Consider the following 21787-nt stretch of genomic DNA (forward strand, 5'->3'; position numbering starts at 1 on the left):
CAAGAGATACTTCTAAAAAAGTGAAAATTACAATGTCTGAGTTGAAAAACACACTGAATGGGACGACTGGCAGGTTAAACAATGCAGAAAAATAGACTAGTGAACTCGAAGACACAGCAATAGAAATATTTTAAAATGAAACGAGGCATAAAACAAATTACTTGAGAAAATAAACAGGACATCAGTGAAGTTGTGTGACACAACAAAATCAAACAAACAGCCTAATATGTGTTTTATCTAATGACAATTGGGTCCCTTAAGGAAAAAAGTGAGGGGAAAATGTAGAAAAAAAAATATCTGAAGAAACAATGGCTGAAACTTTCCAAATCTGATGAAAACTATAAACCCACAAATCAAAATAACCCAGTCAGCTCCAAACACAAGAAACCGAATAAAACAAAACCAAACTACATCAGAAACAAATTGCTCAAAATCTTAAAAGCAGCTAGAGGGAAAAAAAAGGCATGTCACATTCGAAAGACACATAGATACAGATAGCAGTGGGTTTCTCTGGGGACAGGATACAAGTGAGGAAACATAAGAGCAATGTCTTGAAAGTAATGAATGAAAAAACGTTATCCTAGAATTCCATACTGAGCTCAAATAACTTTCAAAAATGAAGGCGAAATACCAACTTTCTCCAGATATCCAAAATGTGAAAGAAGTCCTCACCAGCAGACCTACACAGCAAAAAATGCTAAAAGGAGCCTTTGAGGTGGAAGGAAAATGATATGTGGAAATGTGGATCAATACAAAGGAACAGAGAACACCAGAGTTTACATGGGTCGATGAATATAAATGTGTACGTATACATGTATATACATATGTGTATCTCATTAGATAGAAAATATTAACTATATGTTGTATATAAAATAGAATGGTAACAGGATTATAAATACTGACACATGTTGAGGTTGTTAAATAAAACCATTTTTGATGCAATTATCCAACTGTTTTTCTATTTTTATTTTTTTTAATGTTTTTATTATTTTTATTCTTGAGAGCGAGCAAGACAGAGTGCAAGTCGGGGTGGGCAGAGAGAGAGAGGGAGACATAGAATCCAAAGCAGGCTCCAGGCTCTGAGCCATCAGCACAGAGCCCGATGCAGGGCTCGAACCCACTAACCATGAGATCCTGACCTGAGCTGAAGTCAGATGCTTAACCGACTGAGCCACCCAGGCACCCCATCAATATATTTTTTAAATAAACACAGTATTTCGAACTGTCAATTACCTGTTTTATTCCCTTATTCTCTTCCCTGCTAACCCATTTTATTTTCTTTTTTTTAAATATTTTTTAATGTTTATTTATTTATTTTGAGAGACAGAGAGAGAGAGAGGGCAAGTGTGCGAGCAGGGGAGGGGCAGAGAGAGAGAATGCCAAGCAGGCTCCACACTGTCAGTGCAGAGCCCGATGTGGGGCTCAAACTCATGAACTCTGAGATCACGACCCAAGCCCAAGTCAGGCGCTTAACCGACTGAGCCACCCGGGTGCCCCTAACTCATTTAATTTTCAATGCCTGATCTGACACAGGACTGGAGGGCCACACGGACGACTGGTGGATTACCACATTGTTCGCCATTCTGTGCCTACATATTCCACATTCCCAAGGATTCATGCACTCCTTCCTTCGTCTTTGCTTTCCTTCTGTCCTCCCCTCTTTCTTCCTTCTCTTATTCACCAATAAACACACTAATAAACCATGATGGGAATGGAGCCAGCTCAAGGGTAGACTTGAGAAGACACTGACCTTGAACACGGGGAGTCGAAGTAGATGGCCGAAAAGAAGCAACTGAAGATGCCCCAAAGAGGAATAACCATCGAGAAAGAAATGAAGGTAGACCTGGGCACAGAATGCCTGTCTGTGGCTTCAGAGACCTGCATCAGGGATGTCAACTTGGAATTGATCAGACAGTGCATTAAACGTTCCTGAAAACTTAAGAAAGCAGAAAGACACCCAAGGGGAGACCTTTTCAGAGTAGAATACAAAGCCAAGAACAAGTCCACGGGGAATATGAACACTGGACACTGGGGGCTGCTGGAGGGGGCAGGGGACTCTAAACAGACTGTGCACTCTAGACGTGGGGGGGAGGGATTTTCAGGAAGAGAACACTCATGTGCCAGGAAGCCATGAAAATGCATGAGGTTGGTTTCTACGAATGGCCAGTGTCATTGGAGTATAACTGGGGTGTAAAGAAATGAAACCAAACAGAGACGTTGCATCTAAGGGACACTATATGCCAAGATAAGCAATCTGGACATTTTCTCACTATCAACAGAGAAGTGAAAATAGAAATGGGGGGGGGGGAGATAATCATTAGCACTTTGGGCTATAAACCGTATCATATTCAAACACTCAAAAATAAAAGTGCAAAGTGCTAGGCTTCAACAATTATTCTTATTAATAATAAAAATGAAGACACTACAGAGAGAGGCCCTACTATTAAGGAATGTACTCCGCAAAGTTTCACAAGTAGTGAGAACTATTATAAGTTACAGTGGGAACCCCTGATGCCCGACAGCTCATGTTTGCTGAATTTTGGATGCACGCAGGCCCCATGAGAGCTACACAGCCAACCAGCCCTTCCGGGGATCAGGCGCACAGCTTTGATCTTTCTGGCACTGACCTCTAACCGGAGGAACCATGGTAATATCTCCTCAAGAAGAACATCAAACTGATGGCAAATCCCCATCAAAGAGCATGCACGGCTTTCAAGTAGTAAACCTGACGTTGTTTCCCGGGTAATGGGAGAAAGGAGAAACTCATTTTATGGGATCAAAGAGAAACCGAGGATCAGGCGTCCCGGCCGTTGCGGCCGTGAGCGTGTTCGTGGATCCCAGAAACAAAAGGATGGAAGGAGATGACCGACGGAAAGAGAAAGAAAAAGGCGGACGGCCACGCGGCATCATGTGGGCTAAATGGTGCACGGAAATGCCATGCAGAGGTAGGATTTGGAAACAGAGCGGAAGGGGAGCCTGTCATCTGGCAGCTGGATGAGCTGAGGCCGAAGGGGACCCTTGAATCTAGAACGGGGTTGCTTCTGGGATGGTGAGCCTCACCTCCAGAAGGTCTCACTGTCTGTGGGGTTAGCGAAGGGGCAATGGTATCATTCCTACACAACCGCTCCCTGTGCCCTCGAGTGCCCATATCCTCCTTGATCCCTGAGCCAACAGAAGCTGAGATTCCTGCAGCCACTATTTCTCCGAGCGTTCCTCCTCCCTCCCCGGGACCCCTCCCTGCCCGCAGCTCACCTCCCAAGCCCTTCACTTGGAAAACCGACTGACCGCTCTACTCCCTGTGCCCCAGGGTCACGTTCCAGTATTTTACGTCTGTTTTGTACAATTTTACGGCTTCTCATAAAATCCTGACAACAAAAATGAATCATTCTAGAACGGCCCCCCACCTCCAATGTTTAACACAGTTCTTGGCAAATGGCCAAGTGTCCGATAAATTCTTAGATGGCAAGTGAGGGAATGAGGAAATGAAGGCCAGGATAATATAGTGGTTATGAGAACCGAATTTGGGAGAAAAGACATCGCTTTCGAAATGAAGTGGGACCAAAAACCCAACCTTACGAGATGCCCCCATCCGATATACTCTTTGAGTTAGTCTCCGGTTTTCTAGAAGGTATTTTTTAATCATTATTTTTTCTTTTCGTATTACTTTAAGTAAACACTGGTGTATTCCAGATCATCGAAATGGCAACTGTAGAGCTGATTCCCCCACGTATTTCGCTGAAGGTGTTTATGCTGGTATTTATGTGATGTTTGTTACTCTTCTCATCAGTAGAGAAAAGAGGGAAGACACGACACGTAAATGACGTTCAAAAGAGGCCTCGAGTGAGAAAAGTGGAGACGCAGGCAGTGAACCTAAACCAAGAACTGAGTCATCATCGTGGGGCTCATGGAAAACAAGATCACCAGCGTCCCCACACGAGGGTCACCCCAGTGACAGCATCAGAGAACAGCATCATCGGTCCCAGTAAATTACCGCTGTTGATTTGGAGTTCGTTACTTTCATGAAGTAAAGGTTCTGAGGCTCAGGCCAGGTGCACCTGTACATTCGACTAGAAAATAACTAAAGACAGCATAATATCAAGGCGTTCCATAAAAATCCGGTTTACATAGATATTTAAAAGGCTAAAAGAAGTCAGGTTCAGTTTTCAGTTCGACATTTAGAGCACGTCAGCCCGTCATCGATGTCGGCGGGCGGGGGGGGGGGGGATAAACACCACTTACTGTATGCACATCCGTACACTTCTATCCGCATCCCAATCCTGCCCTTAGGGTTCCAGGCTACGGGGAGGAAGCGCAGGAACCTGGCTTCAAAGGGAGGCTCGAGTCTGTAATGTACCACGCTGTCTGCGTTTGTGTTTCCTGGAAAACCCTGGGAGAAAACGGAGAAAGGGATCAATGTGTCTGCAGAATGCCGAGTTCACGCTGTCACCTCTCGTGCCTGTGAGGGATGGGTGCCTCACCTTGTTAATACGCAAAAGGCCGCCCGCTTTATAGAAATGCCGCTAACGTTTGAGAGGCTGTGCGACAACCTTTCTTCAGGGCCTGGATTAGTCGCCATGGTCTAAGTTTTCCTTATTTGCAGGGTAAATAAGGAATTTGCAGACGTTCACACGCAGCCCCACATCCAAGGCAATCAAGCAGAACATGGAGCCCGATGCAGGGCTGGATCCCACAACCCTGGGATCATGACCTGAGCCGAAATCAAGAATCGGATGCCCAACCAATGAGCTACCCAGATGCCCAACCCCTGATGCTTTATATGGCCTTTTAAAGTTGATTCCATTGATTCGTCATCAGATTCTTAACCAATTTTCCCAGATGGCCTAGGCTATAATAGTCATAACAATCTAAAGTTTTCCTGTTACACAGCATCTTACTAGAAAATGCTACCCCATCCAAGGACCTTACTGGTCTATGCTCCGCAAAGAATGAGTAAGGGCGCTCAGCTTCTAAAACGTAATGCCAGATGTTAAGTCTATCTAAAATTCTGTCAGTTCTTTGCAACCCACAGTCAAAACTTCCAGTTGTACGCTCTTTGATCTCTCCCAGTTTTATTATTCAGAGAGGCAAAAGATGTCCTCGTAATACTCCTGCATATGACAGTAATATAATTAGGGGGAAAAAGTCGACCCTTCCTTATGCCCACTTGCATCAGAAGGTCAGACTCACCTTCCTGCCTGCATGTCACATGAACAGCCAGATACAATCAAACAGCCCGGGAGCGAAGTTCTTCTTAGCTCAGCCAGGAATGCTGCCTGCCTCGTTGTCTGGCCTTGTGGAACACTAGGCCCCAGCTTAACGACCAAATCAAGTTCAATCCCTACTAAGCCATGACAACGAGGTATAAACAGACGGAACTACGGATATCAAAAACTCCAATGTGGTGGGAATCTCACATGCTATAACTCTTCCGCTGGGCTAGAGAATGAAATACCAACTCAGACGCACTCAGTCATCTCTCTCTCGTCCAATGGAAGTGTCATATTTGTCCTTTATGCTGTCTTCGTTTTCAAGGGTTAGCAACTGCCACGCCACGATCAGCGTGCCTCCACGCTCCAGATGTGAATTTGGAACCGCATTGTACCTGCCCCACCACTTGCCGGCCCGTGGTCTTAGTTGTAGTCATGGGCTGCGGGCCACAGTTCCCTCGCCTACAAAACCAGCTTGTAAACCCTAACTCCACAGGTTGAGATGCTACTAAGTTAGACAATATCTGAAAAGTAACATTCCCATATCGGCCTGGAGGTAGGCGGTCCACGAAGGCTGGCCACTGTGGCTGTGCTCCTGGCTGCCATTTTGGATACCGTCAGTACCTTCGGCCGAGAGGGCTCATCTGTCAAACTCCGCATCCTGTTACTTAACGTCTCAGGTTCAGTACCCAAGATGTGCAGGTAAACAGTGAAGGGAGAAACATCAGCTCCTACATTCACGGTGATGCCCAACTTGTAATTCAATTTAAGAACTGAAGTCAAGGGGCACTCAGGTGGCTAGTCAGGTAAGCAACTGACTCTTGATTTCCGCTCAGGTCATGGGATCAAGCCCAGCATCGGGCTCTGTGCTGACATGGCGGAGCCTGCTTGGGATTCTCTCTCTCCTTCTCTCTCTGCCCCTCCCCACCATGTGCTCTCTCTCACTCTCAAAATAAATAAACTTAAAGAAAAAAGAATTGAAGTCAATATTTATTTGAGTGTAGCTGACAAAACTTGTAAATCTCAGCATGAACCATTTAATTAAATTACTTCCTAAGAAGGATACTTAAGTTGTATTTTCTTGATATATAGTTACTTCCTTCTAAAATATTGTTTACTGAATATAAATTCTGAAAATCGCCCTTCAGATTGTGTGATGATAGTGCCAGACAGCAAAAGGAATTTCGGGTTCTATTTTAGTGGAATTTAAACAGAATACTCTTTAAGAAATACTTCAAGTGGCAATAATGTCTTAATAGTCTATGAAAAGTGGGGATTCAAAACACACTCTTCACAACTTCTGAGAATCTGTGTTCAAAACAAAACATTCATCGCGTCCGATTTTAATTATATTCAAATGCTTGGAACCTATGTATGTGTATGTATACACGTAGGTGATTATCATAATTCATTCTAATTTTAAGGAATTACATTATTTGTGTCTCATGTAGAATTATTAACAGTCCTTTTGGATACAAATCAATGATACGTGTCCTTAAAGACACAGAGATTAAGTGAAGTGAGTCTGGCACAGGTGGGATCTCTACTAGCATATCTATGCTCTCATGTTTGGGGCTAATTACTGAAATGATCCCGTATATTTTTGTTAAGCTAACGTTTCTTTTTCAGAGGTGGTATAATCTATTATTCTATTCTAATCTATTATTCTATTCTATTCTATTCTATTCCATTCTATTCTTCTATCTATATAATCTATTATTCTATATTTTTGGTTTAGTGTTTCCAGAACAAACACAGATGCACAGGCTGAACGCAGACGGACAAGAACAAAGGGTCACCCTCGCCCTGTTCTAACATGCGGGAAGGGGCAGACCCCACGGGAGCAGAAAGCAGCGGTCCCGGTGGAAGCGAGCTGCCCTGGGCAATTCCTCAGCAGCTCTCACCCAGGTTCCCCTCCACGCAGACCTACGAAAATTGAAAATCGGCTCCATCCAACTTCTTCCCCATCTCTCGTTACAGGAGTGACCTCAGGGAAGCCAGCATCTTCATGTATAAAGTAGGAAAAAGAAAAACTATCTTACAGTTCTGATGGGCTAGGGTATGAGAGTTTCACGGGTTCATCACCTAACCATCTTCTCCATGGCATTCCTGCTGAGGGTCGCTGGAGGGGTGCTGGGTGGAGGGATGGGCTAAATGGGCCACGGGCATTAAGGAGGGCACTTGTCGGGATGAGCACTGGGTGTTATATGTAAGTGATGAATCACTAAATTCTATTCCTGAAATCATTATTACAGTATATGTTAACTAACTTGGATTTAAATTTTAAAAAATAAGCTAATATTTGAAAACGTTCACAACAGTACCTGGCTGGCATGATAAATATTATACATCACAATTAAACTAATTGCACTCAACAAATATTATACATCACAATTAATAAATAACACATGAACTGGAAAAAAAGAAACCAACACACCCCCCCCCTTCCCACTATCGATCAGAAACACTTCAGCTAGACGTGGACTCAATATTCAATCACTTTAAAAGCATCACAATTGAGTGTTTCATCCATGATTAGGAACAAACAACGTCTGATGAAGTTTTCCGTTTCCCCGTTAGCTATGCGGAAGGGAACCCGAGTCCGCGGCTTGGGCTCCATTCACATGCTACAGATGCGTTTCTAAAATAATATGTTTTAGCAATCGATGACATTTCTGAAAAGCTGCCCACTCTGCATTTCGTTTATTCAGCAGTCACATCAGTAGGATCTAAATCACAGGAAAGGATCGTTACGAGGCTCAGGCAAAGCCCCAGTCTCCAGCGTAACGTGCCCCATCCCATTCTGCATTAGAGACAACAAATGACCTTCGAGATGCCGATCATGTATTTGTCACTGTACGTCTGAAATATCTGCATCGTGAGAAAGGCTTTCCTACCAATTCTTTCTTTCAAAATAGGAGTGGGGCTGTCTACGGAAATGGGTCTCAGTGATTTTAAAAATAAATAATCATTAGGGCTCTAAGCTGGGCCCCTACGAAATCCAAGCTTCACTCTGCACTCACACTGTTCACTGCATTTTAAGACCTCTGCGGTAGGAGAGGGGATGTTGCGGGGACAAAGGGGGTGTGCGGGAATCCCCGAGCTCTGAGCTCTAATTCTGGCCATTTCAAGTGCCAGACCATGATGGTGTTGGACAACATATACTTAATCTCCCCACGTCTCTGCTTCTTCATGAGTAAGGGGGGAATACTAACAATTATTGCTATTGCTAAATATAACATTTTGTCCCTGTTATTTTTGGAGGCTCGCGGGCCACGAAAGGACGTACTAAAATCATTTCCTGTAATCAGACCATGCGAACGCTGTGGTCGGTTGCTTTCAAGTCCATGCTCTCGTGATAAATTATTTTTAACATTTTAGTGAACCAGAAAGTACCACAAGGTTTACACTTAAAGAAAACAAGGAAAGTATCCTCCTGCCACTATGGTTTTATTGACTGAACTGGACATTCAGTAACACGGACTGGATGTCACGTGTCGGACCCAGAAGGAGCCGCTCAGTCATCCAGACCAGCAGGCTTCGTGCCCGGTGACCGCTCAAGCTTCAACGCGTGCAGATACGTTTACTTCAACGTGTTCTAGAAAGGAAAAGGATAATCTCTCGTCTGGTTTAAAACCAGAAAACACGCCCCCCAAGTGTGCTTAAAAGATTTGCTTGTGTGTAAGACGTATGTCTGAATGCACACAACAGGTACATTACAGGCACGTAAGTAGTATATTCTGATGTGAAAATCTCCATGTGCCGGAAACAGCGTGCACTTAATGAGTGGTTCCTGGTATGTTTTATGGCCTCTTCGTGGAAGCAAGTCACAAAGTCAGACCCACAGCTGACCCAAAAGACACAACCACCTCTCTGTCCCAACACCTGCCTCTACCTCCAGGCGGAACCCACCCCAAGAGCGAGTACAGCTACGCCACCCAGAAACCCACGGGGGCCCAGCCCTGGAGCCGTCCACACCCCCGGGGCCAACACAGATGCAAGAAACAGGTCCTAAATGCCGCTGCTCTTGACTGACGTGATTTTTTTTTTATCTGCGCGGTATAGAGAAGGGCAGTGTAAACATTGCCAAGTTGAAATAAAGTATTTTTAAAACTTTATTTCTGCTCAAGTTGTATTGCTAAGTGTTAGGCTTTTACCACTTTGTTTTACCTTCTGCCTGAAATATGAACCCAGGAGAGAAGTCAGGTTTCCTGGACTCTGCAGGAAAAGTAGAGTTTGGGTTTCTCCATACTCTTCCCTTCCCAATCTTCCTAAATGATCAGGAGAAATACATCTTATAAGCTATCTGGCCATTTTTTGCTGGCAAAGAGGTAAAGAAAAAGCCAGGAAAAAAAATATTTCCAATGACAACAACATGGTATTTTATTTGATTTTACTTTAATATTTACTCATGTATTTTTGAGAGAGAAAGAGAGAGACAGAGAGAGAGAGAGAGAGAGAATGCATGTGCAAACAAGGGAGGAAGGGGCAGACAGCGAGGGAGAGACAAAATCCTAAGCAGGCTCCATGCTGTCAGCCCAGAGTCCAATGTGGGTCTCGATCCCACGAACCTATGAGATCATGACCTGAGCCAAAATCAACAGTCAGACGCTTCACCGACTGAGCCACCCGGGTGCCTCCACAAGATCGTATTTTAAAAACAACATACAGTTACTGAAAACAATACCAGAACATTGCAAATAAGTGTGTGTGACTTCATATATGGCACAAACTTAGTTTCTGAAAAAGGACTCAGCTTTCAGTATTTGAGGAGTCACACAGAAGAATAAAATAAAGTTTAGCTGGTTTTATAAGAAATGCCTCAAATGAATGTTTAATAGTGTGCACATCCTATCACCAACAGGAAGAAATTAAATAAGTTTGTTGAAATAAAAGGACTAAATAAAACGTTTAAATTTGACTCTAGGCATAGTTTTGAGGGCATTCTTTAACAGTTCAGATTATTGGCAGAATAGCACTATCCTGTCAGCCTCCTGTATATGTTGAAAATAATGATACATAAAATAGATTATTTACACAAAATTGAGAAAGATTTCCCCTTGAGAAGAACCAGTGACTTGAACTGATACCAGTTTGTGTTTAATTCGACATTAAGGGGCTCCTGGGCGGCTCAGTTGGCTGAGCATCCGACCCTTGGTTTCGGCTCAGGTCATGATCATGGAGTCGTGGGACCCAGCCCTCCATGCTCAGCATGGGACCTGCTTAAGATTCTCTCTCCCTCTGTCTCTCTCTCTCTCCCTCTGCCCCTCCTTCCTGCTCGTGTGCACTCACATGCTATCCCTATCTCAAATAAAAATAAAATTTTAAATATTTAAAAAATAAAATACGTCATAAGGCAGGGAACTCATGTCACTCACTATGATGGGCTAACCTGTGTCCCCCTCAAAATTCATATGTTTAAGCCCAAACCCATAGTGCTTCAGAATATGACTGTATTTGGAGAAAGGGTCTATAAAGAGGTGATTACGGTAAAATGAGGTCATTACAGTGAGTCCTAATCCAGTGTTATTGGGTTGTTATAAGAAGGGGACATCTGGACAGACGGACAGACCCTAGATAGGGTACACACAGAGGGAAGACCATTTGAGGACCCGGGGAGAAAGTGGCCATCGGCAAGTCAAGAAAGAGAGGCCTTAGGGGAAACCAAAACTGCCCACACCTTCATCTTGGGACTTTTAGCCTCGAGAGTCACGAGAAAATATATGAGGTGCTGGGTGTCGACCACGCTCATCGTGGGGATCATTTCGCAATACGTCCACACGTCAGATCACCATGTTGGACATCTTCGTATTATGGGTCAGTGACGGCACCATAAACTGGGGGGAAAAGAAAACTCCACAGTAGTGGTATACAGCTCGAACAAAAACCCTATTTTTAAATAACCTCTGAGGGAGACTGAGCAACTGAATACTTCTGAAATATTCAGTGTGGATTTTAATTTCTTTCCAGAGGCTAACTACCGGGGCGCCTGGCTGGCTGGGTCAGAGAAGTGTGCGACTGCGACTCTTGATGTTGGGGGCAGTGAGGTCCAGCCCCACACTGAGTCAATATTTAAATAAATAAATAAATAAATAAATAAATAAATAAATAAATAAATAAATAAACTTTAAATAAATACATTTTTTTTTAAAAGAGGCAAACTGCCTGTTTTAATATAGGGAAACAAGTAAACAATCCTGCAGCAACGGAATGCAAATTTTTTCCGTTGAAAATTTTCTTCTCAAATGAGACATTTAGATTAATCCTACACTGTGTATAAGGGAAACACACTTACCATCACAGAATTTTTCCAGCCTTTCTAGAAAAAAATAAGTCATTTCTGAGTGGTAGTTACAATTCTGCGTTCAAAAGGAAGTGTTAATAACTTAAATAGGATTTTAGCCAAAGAAGTTGAAAACTATGTCAAGATCAAATAGCTGTTTTTCAACTAATTATCTAACCCAAACTGTTTGGGTTGTTTTAGTAACAAAACGAGGATGCTCTTTTCTTAGCGTTTTAAATCTGAATCAGCAACACCGTCCAACCAAGATGATTAGGGCCACTAGAAGTTCAAAATTAACTCTGACACAAGAATCCTACCTCGCATAGGATAAAAGAAGGCTGGATCTGAAAAGTCAGTTGACATAAACACGAAGGAAGTCCTCTGCGCCACATAATAGCCATTTCATAGGGAAGACAAAAGGCCGTGTGGGGGCCAGAGCAGAGGTAAGACAATTCTCCATGGGTTTCTCACATTTCTGCACCTCTTACAAACAGAAGCCCTGACTATCTTTTATCCCGAACTATCTTCCAAGGACATTTAGACAGAAAGCTTCCTTGTGAGATCATCTTTTTCTTCCAAGCTAAGGGCAAGCATGTGTCCTGCACAAAAGACTCAGGTTCCCTAAGCTCTCGTAACATAACCCCACTGCATGCAGGCATCCACCTGAGCCTATAAACACGGCCCATGGGGGACGCAGGGTCAAGGAGAATTGTGGCCAGTACGTGAGGCTGCCTGCTGGGCATTCTGGGTAACCAAGCAAGTCACACACGCCTCTGTCTCTGACCCAGGTGTCTCTTGTCTTCTCCCAGCATCCAGAAAACAAGCAGGCTAGCCTGCTGCAAATAGAGCAAAAGTTCAGACACCTCGCAGTTCTGGGTGGAAATTTTAAAGTTCGTCTCCCGGAAGACACTGGAGAACGGGTATGAAAAGGTGGAGGACTAAAGAATCTATTTAACTCAAGTCGCTATGCAATCATTTAAATATTTTCATATATTGGTCTGTTAATTTCTGTCTTGCTCTTTTGTTTGCCTTTATTAATGCAAGACGGCAAACTATTTTTTTAATTTATTCCTTTTTTTTTAAATACTGTGCGTTCTCCTGTTGCTTAATACAAAATAACAAGAAAGAACAAAATGTCGTCTGTGTTTTCACTAGCAGGAAAGCCCTTATTGACACGGAAAGTAAATGATACGCATAGATGGCCTTGGCTAGAAAATTCGAACAGTACAGAAAAGCTTAACATGCAGAAGCCACTCTTTCCCCAGCCCCATAGTTAACCATTTTTTTACGATTTATTGTAATTGTCTTCTGCATTTACCGCTTCCCATCAATCCTTTCTTTTCAGATTTTCTAATAGGGATCCCCCTGATTCGAGACAGGGCACACATCAGGCATAGTGAAATGCTACCTGTCTGCCACAGGATCCTTCCTATCATTAACTACGTTCTAGAGAAGCTCGAGCCTACGTCCCAGGCACTGGGGAAAGCATTAGCAAATACCGCCTGATCCCTCGTCCCTGCAGGGAAGACCGCCAGATCCACAAGTCGCCAGTCCCTGTCACTTGGAGATACCCTCCCTCTTTCCTCCTCCAAAAGGGGGGCAGGGAGGAGTGACCCACCCTGTTCCCAATCTTCAAGAAAGGCACATGAGGAGCTCATCCTGGATGTAATCAGTTAGAGGCAGGATCAAGTGACGTCACTTTTGTAAACTGCTTGCCATTCATTTTTAATCAACCCGTGGCATAATAAAAAGCATGCATCTCATTAACTAGACATCCCGTTTGCTCATTATTAGTTTTGCGACGCTATATTCTGCTCATATCATTAGCCTCCACGGTTCGTTTCTGCCGTCGAATTTGCACCTACGTAAAATTTTACAGAATTGGAAACTACATTATGCTATGTGTACAATCCAGATCTTTTCCATTTCAAAATGTTTACCTCAGTGCTTCAGTATGCTTGATGATCTCATTTATAATCTTAGGGTACATTCTGGACTCTTTAAATATGCAGACGAAAGTAGAATCCTGAGATTTCAGAATCACAAGGGATGATGATAATCCGCCCTGAACACCTGCCAGCATCAGGGAGGAAAGATGTCCTGAGTCCCTCGGATGCAGTGACTGAGGGTCTCAGAATAAACGGACATGGGGCGCCTGGGTGGCTCAGCTGGTTAAGCATCCAACTCTTGGTTTCGGCTCAGGTCACGATCTCACCGTTCGTGAGAGCAAGCCCCGCATCAGGCTCTGTTCAGACAGCGCAGAGCCTGCTTGGGATTTCCTCTCTCCCTCTCTCTCTGCCCCTTCCCTGATCACACACACACTCTCTCTCTCTCAAAATAACCAAACAGAATAAACTGACAAAAGGCAGATGAACAGGAGAAAAAATGTGTTCACATAAATAGGAGTTAACAAAAGAAGTAGCTGGCTCCCAGTTGGCTCACCAGTTGGAGGCTTGCAGACCTCACTTGGCAGGGAAAGACGGAGGAGACGGGGCTTCTACGGAAAGAACAAAAAGGTGTCTTTGGGAAAGACAAAGCGGTTTCGCGAGAACAAACCAGAGGCAGGGAAAATTATGGTAATATTTGTTCGTGCAGGGGACAGTGGTCTTCCTTTTTCTGTGCCGTGAAACCCCGTGGAGAGGGGATTTGTGGGAGGTTTATCTTGATCTCTCTCCCGGGGCCGGATCCGCCTTGAGGAGGGGATTCACGGCAGCCTCACTTCTCAGAAGCAGCTGCTTTTAACTCAGATGAAGAAAGTTCCAAGAAGGAGCGCCTGGGTGGCGCAGTCGGTTAAGCGTCCGACTTCAGCCAGGTCATGATCTCGCGGTCTGTGAGTTCGAGCCCCGCATCAGGCTCTGGGCTGATGGCTCGGAGCCTGGAGCCTGTTTCCGATTCTGTGTCTCCCTCTCTCTCTGCCCCTCCCCCGTTCATGCTCTGTCTCTCTCTGTCCCAAAAATAAAAAAAAAAATAAAAAAAATTTTAAAAACGCTGGAAAAAAAAAAAAAGAAAGTTCCAAGAAGGCTGCTTTCTGCAGCCATTCATTCCCAGATGCCTTCAGTGTAAACTAATCTTTATGCCAACTCTAGGGTCCGGAGAGGGTCCCCCCACTAGACGCTCCTCACCCTGTGTCATCACCATTGGCCCCCTGTCCATGACCCCACCAGGCGGTGTCTGCTCTTTACTTGGCACAGATTAGAAAACTGGTTCAGTATTCAGTCGTCTGCCCCAGGGGAACAGCTGGCCGGGGTCTGACCAAAGGGGCTGTCTGACCCCAAAGCCCAGGCTCATAGCCCTTTGAGATACGACCACTCGAGAGATCGCAGAGCGCATCTGATCCAACCTTCTTTGTGTCAGTTAATAAATTTGTTTACCTCACTGTCAACCAGTCACTGGGAGATCTTGGACAGTTTCCTTAGCCCCTCCGTGCCTGTAAAATGACCACAGTCCTCCCTTGCTGCGAGGAACAGTGGCCGACACTTGGGAAGTGCCATGTTATCTGCTTACCACTCTGTCATTTACTTATTACCATTTACTTTGTAGAGATCAAGGCGTTCTCGTAAAATATTCAAAAGCTAAGTATTGACTTAACATGATCTACCCGTCCCATATTGATAAACACCTAGGTAGCTGCTGATTTTTGGCTGTTACCAACCATGTTGCAGTGAGCACGAATGCCTTGGTGCATATGGGGGAGTGGGGAGATTGCCCAAATTCGAGGAATTCGGAAATACATGTTCCTACGAACGGTATTTCTACTTAAAGGTTGTACACGCTACTGCATAATCACTTCTTCCCTCTATGAGGGAGAAGCTTTTTAATGCATCATCCCAAATCAATTTCTTTTTTAAGTTTATTCCTTTATTTTGAGGGGAGAAGCCATGGGGCAGAGAGACAGGGAGAGAGAATCCCAAGCAGGCTCCACACTGTCATCACGAGCCTGACACGGGGTTCAATCTCATGACAATGAGATCACGACCTGAGCTGAAACCAAGAGTCAGACGCTTAAACGAGTGAGCCACCCAGGCACCCCCCAAATCAATTTCAGATGGTATTTTGCCACCAGGCAACAAAAGACCATTGGTTTCCCAAATTTTGTGAAATTCACATTAACTGAAATTTGTGAACTGGCTTTAGAAGTATCCAAGAGAAGTCTATGGTCGTACCACCCCGAATGCGCCCCAATCCCGACTGATCTCAAAAGCTAAGCAGGGTTGTGCCTGGTTAGTACTTGGAAGGGAGAAGTACCCAAGAGAAGAGAACCCAAGAGAGAAGAAAATATATTACCGAATTATTCACGAAATGATCATAATGATGATGTTTTGAGTTTGTGGACAGCCTCCTATGAATAAAGTCCAGAGCCAAGAACTTTGCTTAGACCTCCTCACTTAATTATCAGGACAACTTAAACCCCCACCTACATATGATCCAATCAATCTGACCAGACGAGCACAAGAGTTTGTTGATGTTCTCTGGTTTGTAAAGCAAAGTTGCTCATCATTACCACCCTTCCAGATTATTTCACAGAGTCAGACAAAGTTTTAGAAGAAAATCCTCCATTGTGGAGTATAGTAGGTCTGCCCATGTTTTATCACAAGCCTTAGCTACGAAGATTTCAGAAATGCTATATAGATATAGGTATACATATACATATACATGATATCTAAGGTCTTGCATAAATAAATAAATAAAAGCAAAGATTTATCTCATTCATGTAAATGCTGAAAACGCAAGGTGGCAGAATTAATGACTTAGGCCTAACACCTGACTGACAAAAGACTTAAGCAGATGAGCAAAGGTCTACAGTAGATAAACTATAAAGGACAAAACGCAGAAGCAACATCCACTTTACCATCCCTGGGCGATCTATGGCATACGACCTGAAAAATACCTGAAATGGTCATTCTCCTTCAAAATATCCATCCTCTTCTTTCGCACAGAGTCTAAGGGGCCACCATGACACTGAACTTTTGATTCACCCTGAGTTTGAAAGCTTGCAATCCGGAGAAGTCTCTTTCTGAAACAGAACTACCCTTTCAAGGTAGGATCTTTCAAGGGCTCTTTTAAGTCAGGATCTCTCGTTCATTTATTCATCCAACAACATTTATTGAACCACAGCAGCGGGAAGGCTCTGTGTCAGGCTCTGTGGAGGATGGCAGACAGAAGCGGTCAAGCTGCTTTCTAGGAGAGCTTACGTTTCAACGCCCTCTATTCCTACCTGGGGCCAAGGGGACAGACGGAGTGGAAGAAATGCTCATCTCTGAACAGGTAGGAGGGAAATGACAGAACACTCTCTTTGACTGCCTTACTGTCTTGCCTCGGGCTCGTTCTGTGGACGGAACATAAAACATGCGGGCCCCTGGGGCCCCTGGGTGGCTCCGTTGGTTAAGCATCCGACTTCGGCTCAGGTCGTGATCTCACAGCTTGTGAGTTCGAGCCCCGCGTCGGGCTCTGTGCTGACAGCTAGGAGCCTGGAGCCTGCCTCGGATTCTGTGTCTCCCTCTCTCTCTGCCCCTCCCCTGCCCACACCCTGTCTCTCTCTCTCTCAAAAATAAATAATAAAACATTTTAAAAATTTTTAAAAAACAAACATGTGGGCATCTGCAGGTGCTGAACTGCCAGCCAGGGCACCCCTGCCTTTGTCATTGTCCCCACAGCCTCTCTTTGCTGGCCTCCACCAGACAGACACCCATCTGAAGAAAAGGGCTCACTGGTGTTGAGATCCTCCTATTTCCTGGACACTAAAAGTGATTGTTTTTTGGAGGGGGGTGGGGCGCCTGGATGGCTCAGTCAGTTAAAGCCTCTGACTCTTGATTTCAGCTCAGGTCATGATCTCACGGTTCGTGGGATCGAGCCCCAAGTCGGGCTCCACGTCAACAGCACAGGAGCCTGCTTGGGATTCTCTCTCTGCCTCTGCCCCTCCCTCACTCGCATGCCTGCTCTTGCTCCCTCTCAAAATAAAAAAAAATAAATAAACATTAAAAAAAAAAGAAACACCGATATTTAAAAGTGATATTTTTTCATAAGCAGTATCTCAGTGAATCCATACCATGACCCTGTGTGTTAGGGTTTAATCACGCTGTTTTTGTAGAAGAAAGAAAAACAGTGGCTCAGAAGAGGGAAGTTTCTTTGCCAAGCTTTACAGCAAACAGTGTAGCAGGGGATCAGCCCCCCGGACGCCTGGCTCCCAGGCTGAGGGCGCGAGCCCTTCGGAATAATGCCCGCATAGACTGTACTAGGGTGCTGGAGGTTTCATCTACCCATACTTTTGGGTTTTCCTACCAAGACTGCTGAGTCACTGAAAAACTAAGTCGGAATTCTCAGGAGAAACTCCAAAAAAAAAAAAAAAGAAATATCAAGAGTATGATGCCAAGTTGCTGTCTGTCTCAAGCCAATGCCTCCTCCGTCTCGGCCCTCGGCACCCGGACGGCTTGGCCAGATGGGCTCAGAAAACCCTACCAACTATGGTTAAAGGCAAAGCCCATGACAAGATTTTCCCAGTTCGCAAGAGTTTAAAGGACAATGGTTAGAGCCAAGATTCCGCATCAGGAGAAACCAGGGAGGGACGGCTGGGTGGCCCAGTTGGTCAGGGGTCTGACTTCGGCTCAGGTCATGACCTCAGGGTCGCTGAGTGTGAGCCCCGCGTCTGGCTCTCTGTCAGTGCAGAGCCCGCTTCAGATCCCCTTTCTCCCTCTCTGCCCCTCCCCTGCTTGAACGCTCTCAAAAATAAAAAACATTTAATAAATTTTATTAAAAAAAAAAAAAGAATCCAGCGACAGCGGGGGAGAAAGATAGAGCTTGGCCCCTCACAGGTCTGCTCTTCAGGGAGAGGGAGAGAAGAAACACTGGTATTCCTCCCTCCAAGCATCAAAACATCAGGCTTCCTTCATGAAAGGCTTCTCTCCGGGAAAAGCAAACCGACCAACCAACCAACAAAAAATGTGGGAAGATATTCCCAGGGTTAAGCGGTTTCTACACCGACTGTTTCTTAGTATCATGGTCTTCCAATATCTCACTTTTATTGTTTGACTGTCTCTGCTCTGAGTACATTTCAGAGAAAATTCTTAAGTGAGCATTCAAAAGCAAAGCAATAAAAATGTTCTGGAGTGTGATCGAGTGGGTATTTTAACGATTGATAATTATGCTTCTAACATATAAAATGCTCCAGGCTTCCCAAGTTGGGCTTGTTAGGAGTCAGACAGATTCATGAATGTGTGCAATCTCGATTATATTTCTGTCCTGGGCTGTTTTTCTTAAAAATGTTTATAGCTGCTTAAGCAGTGATTTAAAAAAAAAAAATACTTTGACTAGCATTTTCACTTTAAATGTTCACTTCAAATATCGTAGAACTATTAAAAGATAGAATTCTCCTGTCCTGTCCTGGTGCCTCGAAGCTTTTTAGTTTGTATCTTTTGAGTTGCACTATGCATCGAAAGTGACATAAACGTGGTGGGTGTCCCGATACACGGATGGCATTTTCCATTCGACACCTGTTTCTCAAAGGTTCAACGGAGCACAGAGGACCGGCTGACATCCGCCGATGCTTCTGTGTGGCCCTGCCTGTCCTCCGTGTCACTGATCGTTTACAGGCCCCTTGGGGTCTGTGTTCTGGGATTCCTGGCTTCTTTTCATCTTCTCGAACTTCCATGCTTTCTATGCAAAATAGAGGCGACAGGGATTGCCCCGGCAACCCCCCACCACGGAGGGAAGGTGTGCTCATGACTTACAGATTATGAGAAAGCACACGAATTCCGCGGCCGATGATTTGTGGAATGAGGCAAGGTAGAAAGAATGGAAGTAAAAGAAGGAACAAAAAACAAAGACGAGGTGTTCTTTTCTTTGAAACAATCATAAAATGCAGTGAGGAGTCTGAGAAGTGCCAGGAGCTGGTGTCCAGAGCCCCGCGGACTCTACGGAGACCTGAGCACATTGTCACGTGTCTCAATTCTGCGTCACCAATAGCTAAGAGAACACCTTTCCTCTCTGCCAGTGTCAGGTGACTACAGTCCGTTTCTATACCTTAGAATCGTACTGGGCAAGATCAGTCTTGGTTCTCATACCCGGGGAAGGAAAACAAGGTTGAAACAAGAATAAAGAGTGAAGATGATTGGATCGTAAACTGTTGACACTTCTTCTTTTCCTGATGGCTCAACGTCCCCACGTAGAGGCTGTGACCTCCCACCCAGCGCCCCTGTGTGGTCAGGCTGGCTCCTGTCACAAATACCCCTTCTCGCCCTCCCCTGTCTGGGATCCAGTGACACTGAAATAGACCAGTGAGATCCCCTCCAGGCTTTGCGTGCCCCCCTGACCCCCAATAAGGGTACTTGTCCAGAGATCCCCCCGTCTCTGCTCCCCATCAGCCGGGTGGGACCCCTCCCTGGCCACTCCTGCCATGCGGCCACTAGCCAGGTGTGGCCTGCTGTGCCCCCCTCCCTAGGAGCTGTGCGTCTAATAAATCCTGTAATTTCTTAGCTTGAGTGTAATTTGTACAACCGCATTGGAACGCTCCTTAAAGACCCCACAAGGGGGACTTACTCCCCCATTCACGACACAGTGGTACTGGCAGAAAACGGAATTTTAATTACAAATATATGCAGATTGCGAAAGCGAAGTGATTTGCTAACCTAGACTTTTAGAAGGTCTCACTGCCCCCTAGATGCCTAATAAACTCAGAGAACCCATTTCCTGGCCAGTGGATCACAACAGCTAAGTTTCCCTTGGCTTCCATCCTTGTTTCTCTGCTCCCAATGAACCCTCCCCTCGTGACCCTCAGGCACAGTTTATGACTAGTAAATCCCCATTGTGCAAAGTGCACTACAATGAGGACCTTGCACAACAAGTGATTTGGCAGAAGAAGTCAGACTGCTGCCGTATTCTTTTAAAACACTAAATAACTTTTTAAATGTTTATTTATTTTTGAGAAAGAGACAGCGTGCAAGCCGGGGAGGGGCAGAGAGAGAGGGAGACACAGAATCGGAAGCAGGCTCCAGGCTCTGAGCCATCAGCCCAGAGCCCGACGCGGGGCTCGAACTCACAGACCTCGAGATCACGACCTGAGTAGAAGTCGGATGCTTAACCGACTGAGCCACCCAGGCGCCCCACTAGATGACTTTCTAGCCCAAGAATTAAGGATGTCACGATTATCCTCAAGCACAGGTGGATACGCAACTGAAACTCTGGGCAGGTGTATCCTCAGATTATTTGCCATTTACGACTTATTTTAAAACGACGTTCTGCGCTAAGTAAATGTAACTGAGCTTATATAATTCTGGAACGTTTTATGAGAAGGACAATCATACTGCCCAGTATTATCTTTTTATTACTATGAAAAGAGTTAGTTTGACCCTTGCTCGATATTTATTTGAATGAGATTTTTAGGTCTCATTTTACTAAATTACATGAACTATAAAGCTATGGGATAGCATAGTATCGGCAATTCAGAAGTCATCAACGCAGCTTAAATGCTAACCCGTTCAAAGAGGATCTAAGTGCATCACGAGGCCCTCAGGGATTGTAACAGTGGGCTTGTGGATCTATTAACCATATGCTTGTGTCACACGCAACTTTTCAGTCTTAGAATGAATAGGTTTTGTGAATTAAAAACTATCCTGCGAACATTGCCATCGCTGTCCTTGCCTTGAAACATCACTCTGGTGATTCGGCACTAGGGATAATGTAAAACATTTTGCATCGACCCTCCCCATCCACGAATGATTAAACTACAGTATGTTCTATGCACAGTGGGTCATTTCAAAAAGGTTATTATCTAGGAGATGACAGCAGCTTGCACCTGGAAATGCAGTAAATGCTTCCCTTACAACATTCAGACGACTGACTGGTGAGAAAACACACTGGGCCCGGAGCACAGGGAGCTGGCGCTGGGCTCTCAGGCTGGTGATGCAGGCGGGGAACCAGCACCATGCGGTCCTGGAGGCTCCTCCCGGGTCCGCGGGGAGACGCAGCAGGTGCGTTGCTCCCTGGAGGAGGTGGCCGCAGGTGAGGGGCTTCCACATGTGGGAGTTTAGATGGTGGCCAGGAGAGGAGGAGCGGCTGGGGCAGAGCACCTGCTGGTGAAGGCGAAGCTGGAAGGAGGCCGTGGGCAGGACAAGCAGACGCCACAGGGAACATGGTGGTGGATGATTTTCCCTTCTTTTCTAACCCCGCTGCAGGGAAATCAGGGTCGGGGCAGAGTGCCAGGAATGGTCACTCTGGCCGGTGGGGGGCGCAGGAAGCAGGGCCCCACCTCCTTGTGCACACACTGCTCTTCCAGGGCTCCCCAGGAGGAGGGCTAGTGCCCTGA

At 45.1% G+C, this 21787-nt stretch overlaps 1 protein-coding gene across 4 annotated transcripts in view; it reads right to left on the reverse strand.

The window, feature by feature from the left end:
• Positions 1 to 21787, reverse strand: part of LOC106985597 (contactin-associated protein-like 3) — a 193147-nt gene that overhangs the window by 100647 nt on the left and 70713 nt on the right. For all 4 annotated transcript variants that reach the window (XM_053205346.1, XM_053205347.1, XM_053205345.1 and 1 more), the window contains one exon: positions 4240 to 4387. In XM_053205346.1, coding sequence (XP_053061321.1) covers positions 4240 to 4387 — 148 coding nt within the window. The remainder of the gene's footprint in view (positions 1 to 4239; positions 4388 to 21787) is intronic.

This window comes from Acinonyx jubatus, chromosome D4 (genome assembly GCF_027475565.1).
Source record: "Acinonyx jubatus isolate Ajub_Pintada_27869175 chromosome D4, VMU_Ajub_asm_v1.0, whole genome shotgun sequence".
Classification (NCBI taxonomy): Eukaryota; Metazoa; Chordata; class Mammalia; order Carnivora; family Felidae; genus Acinonyx; species Acinonyx jubatus.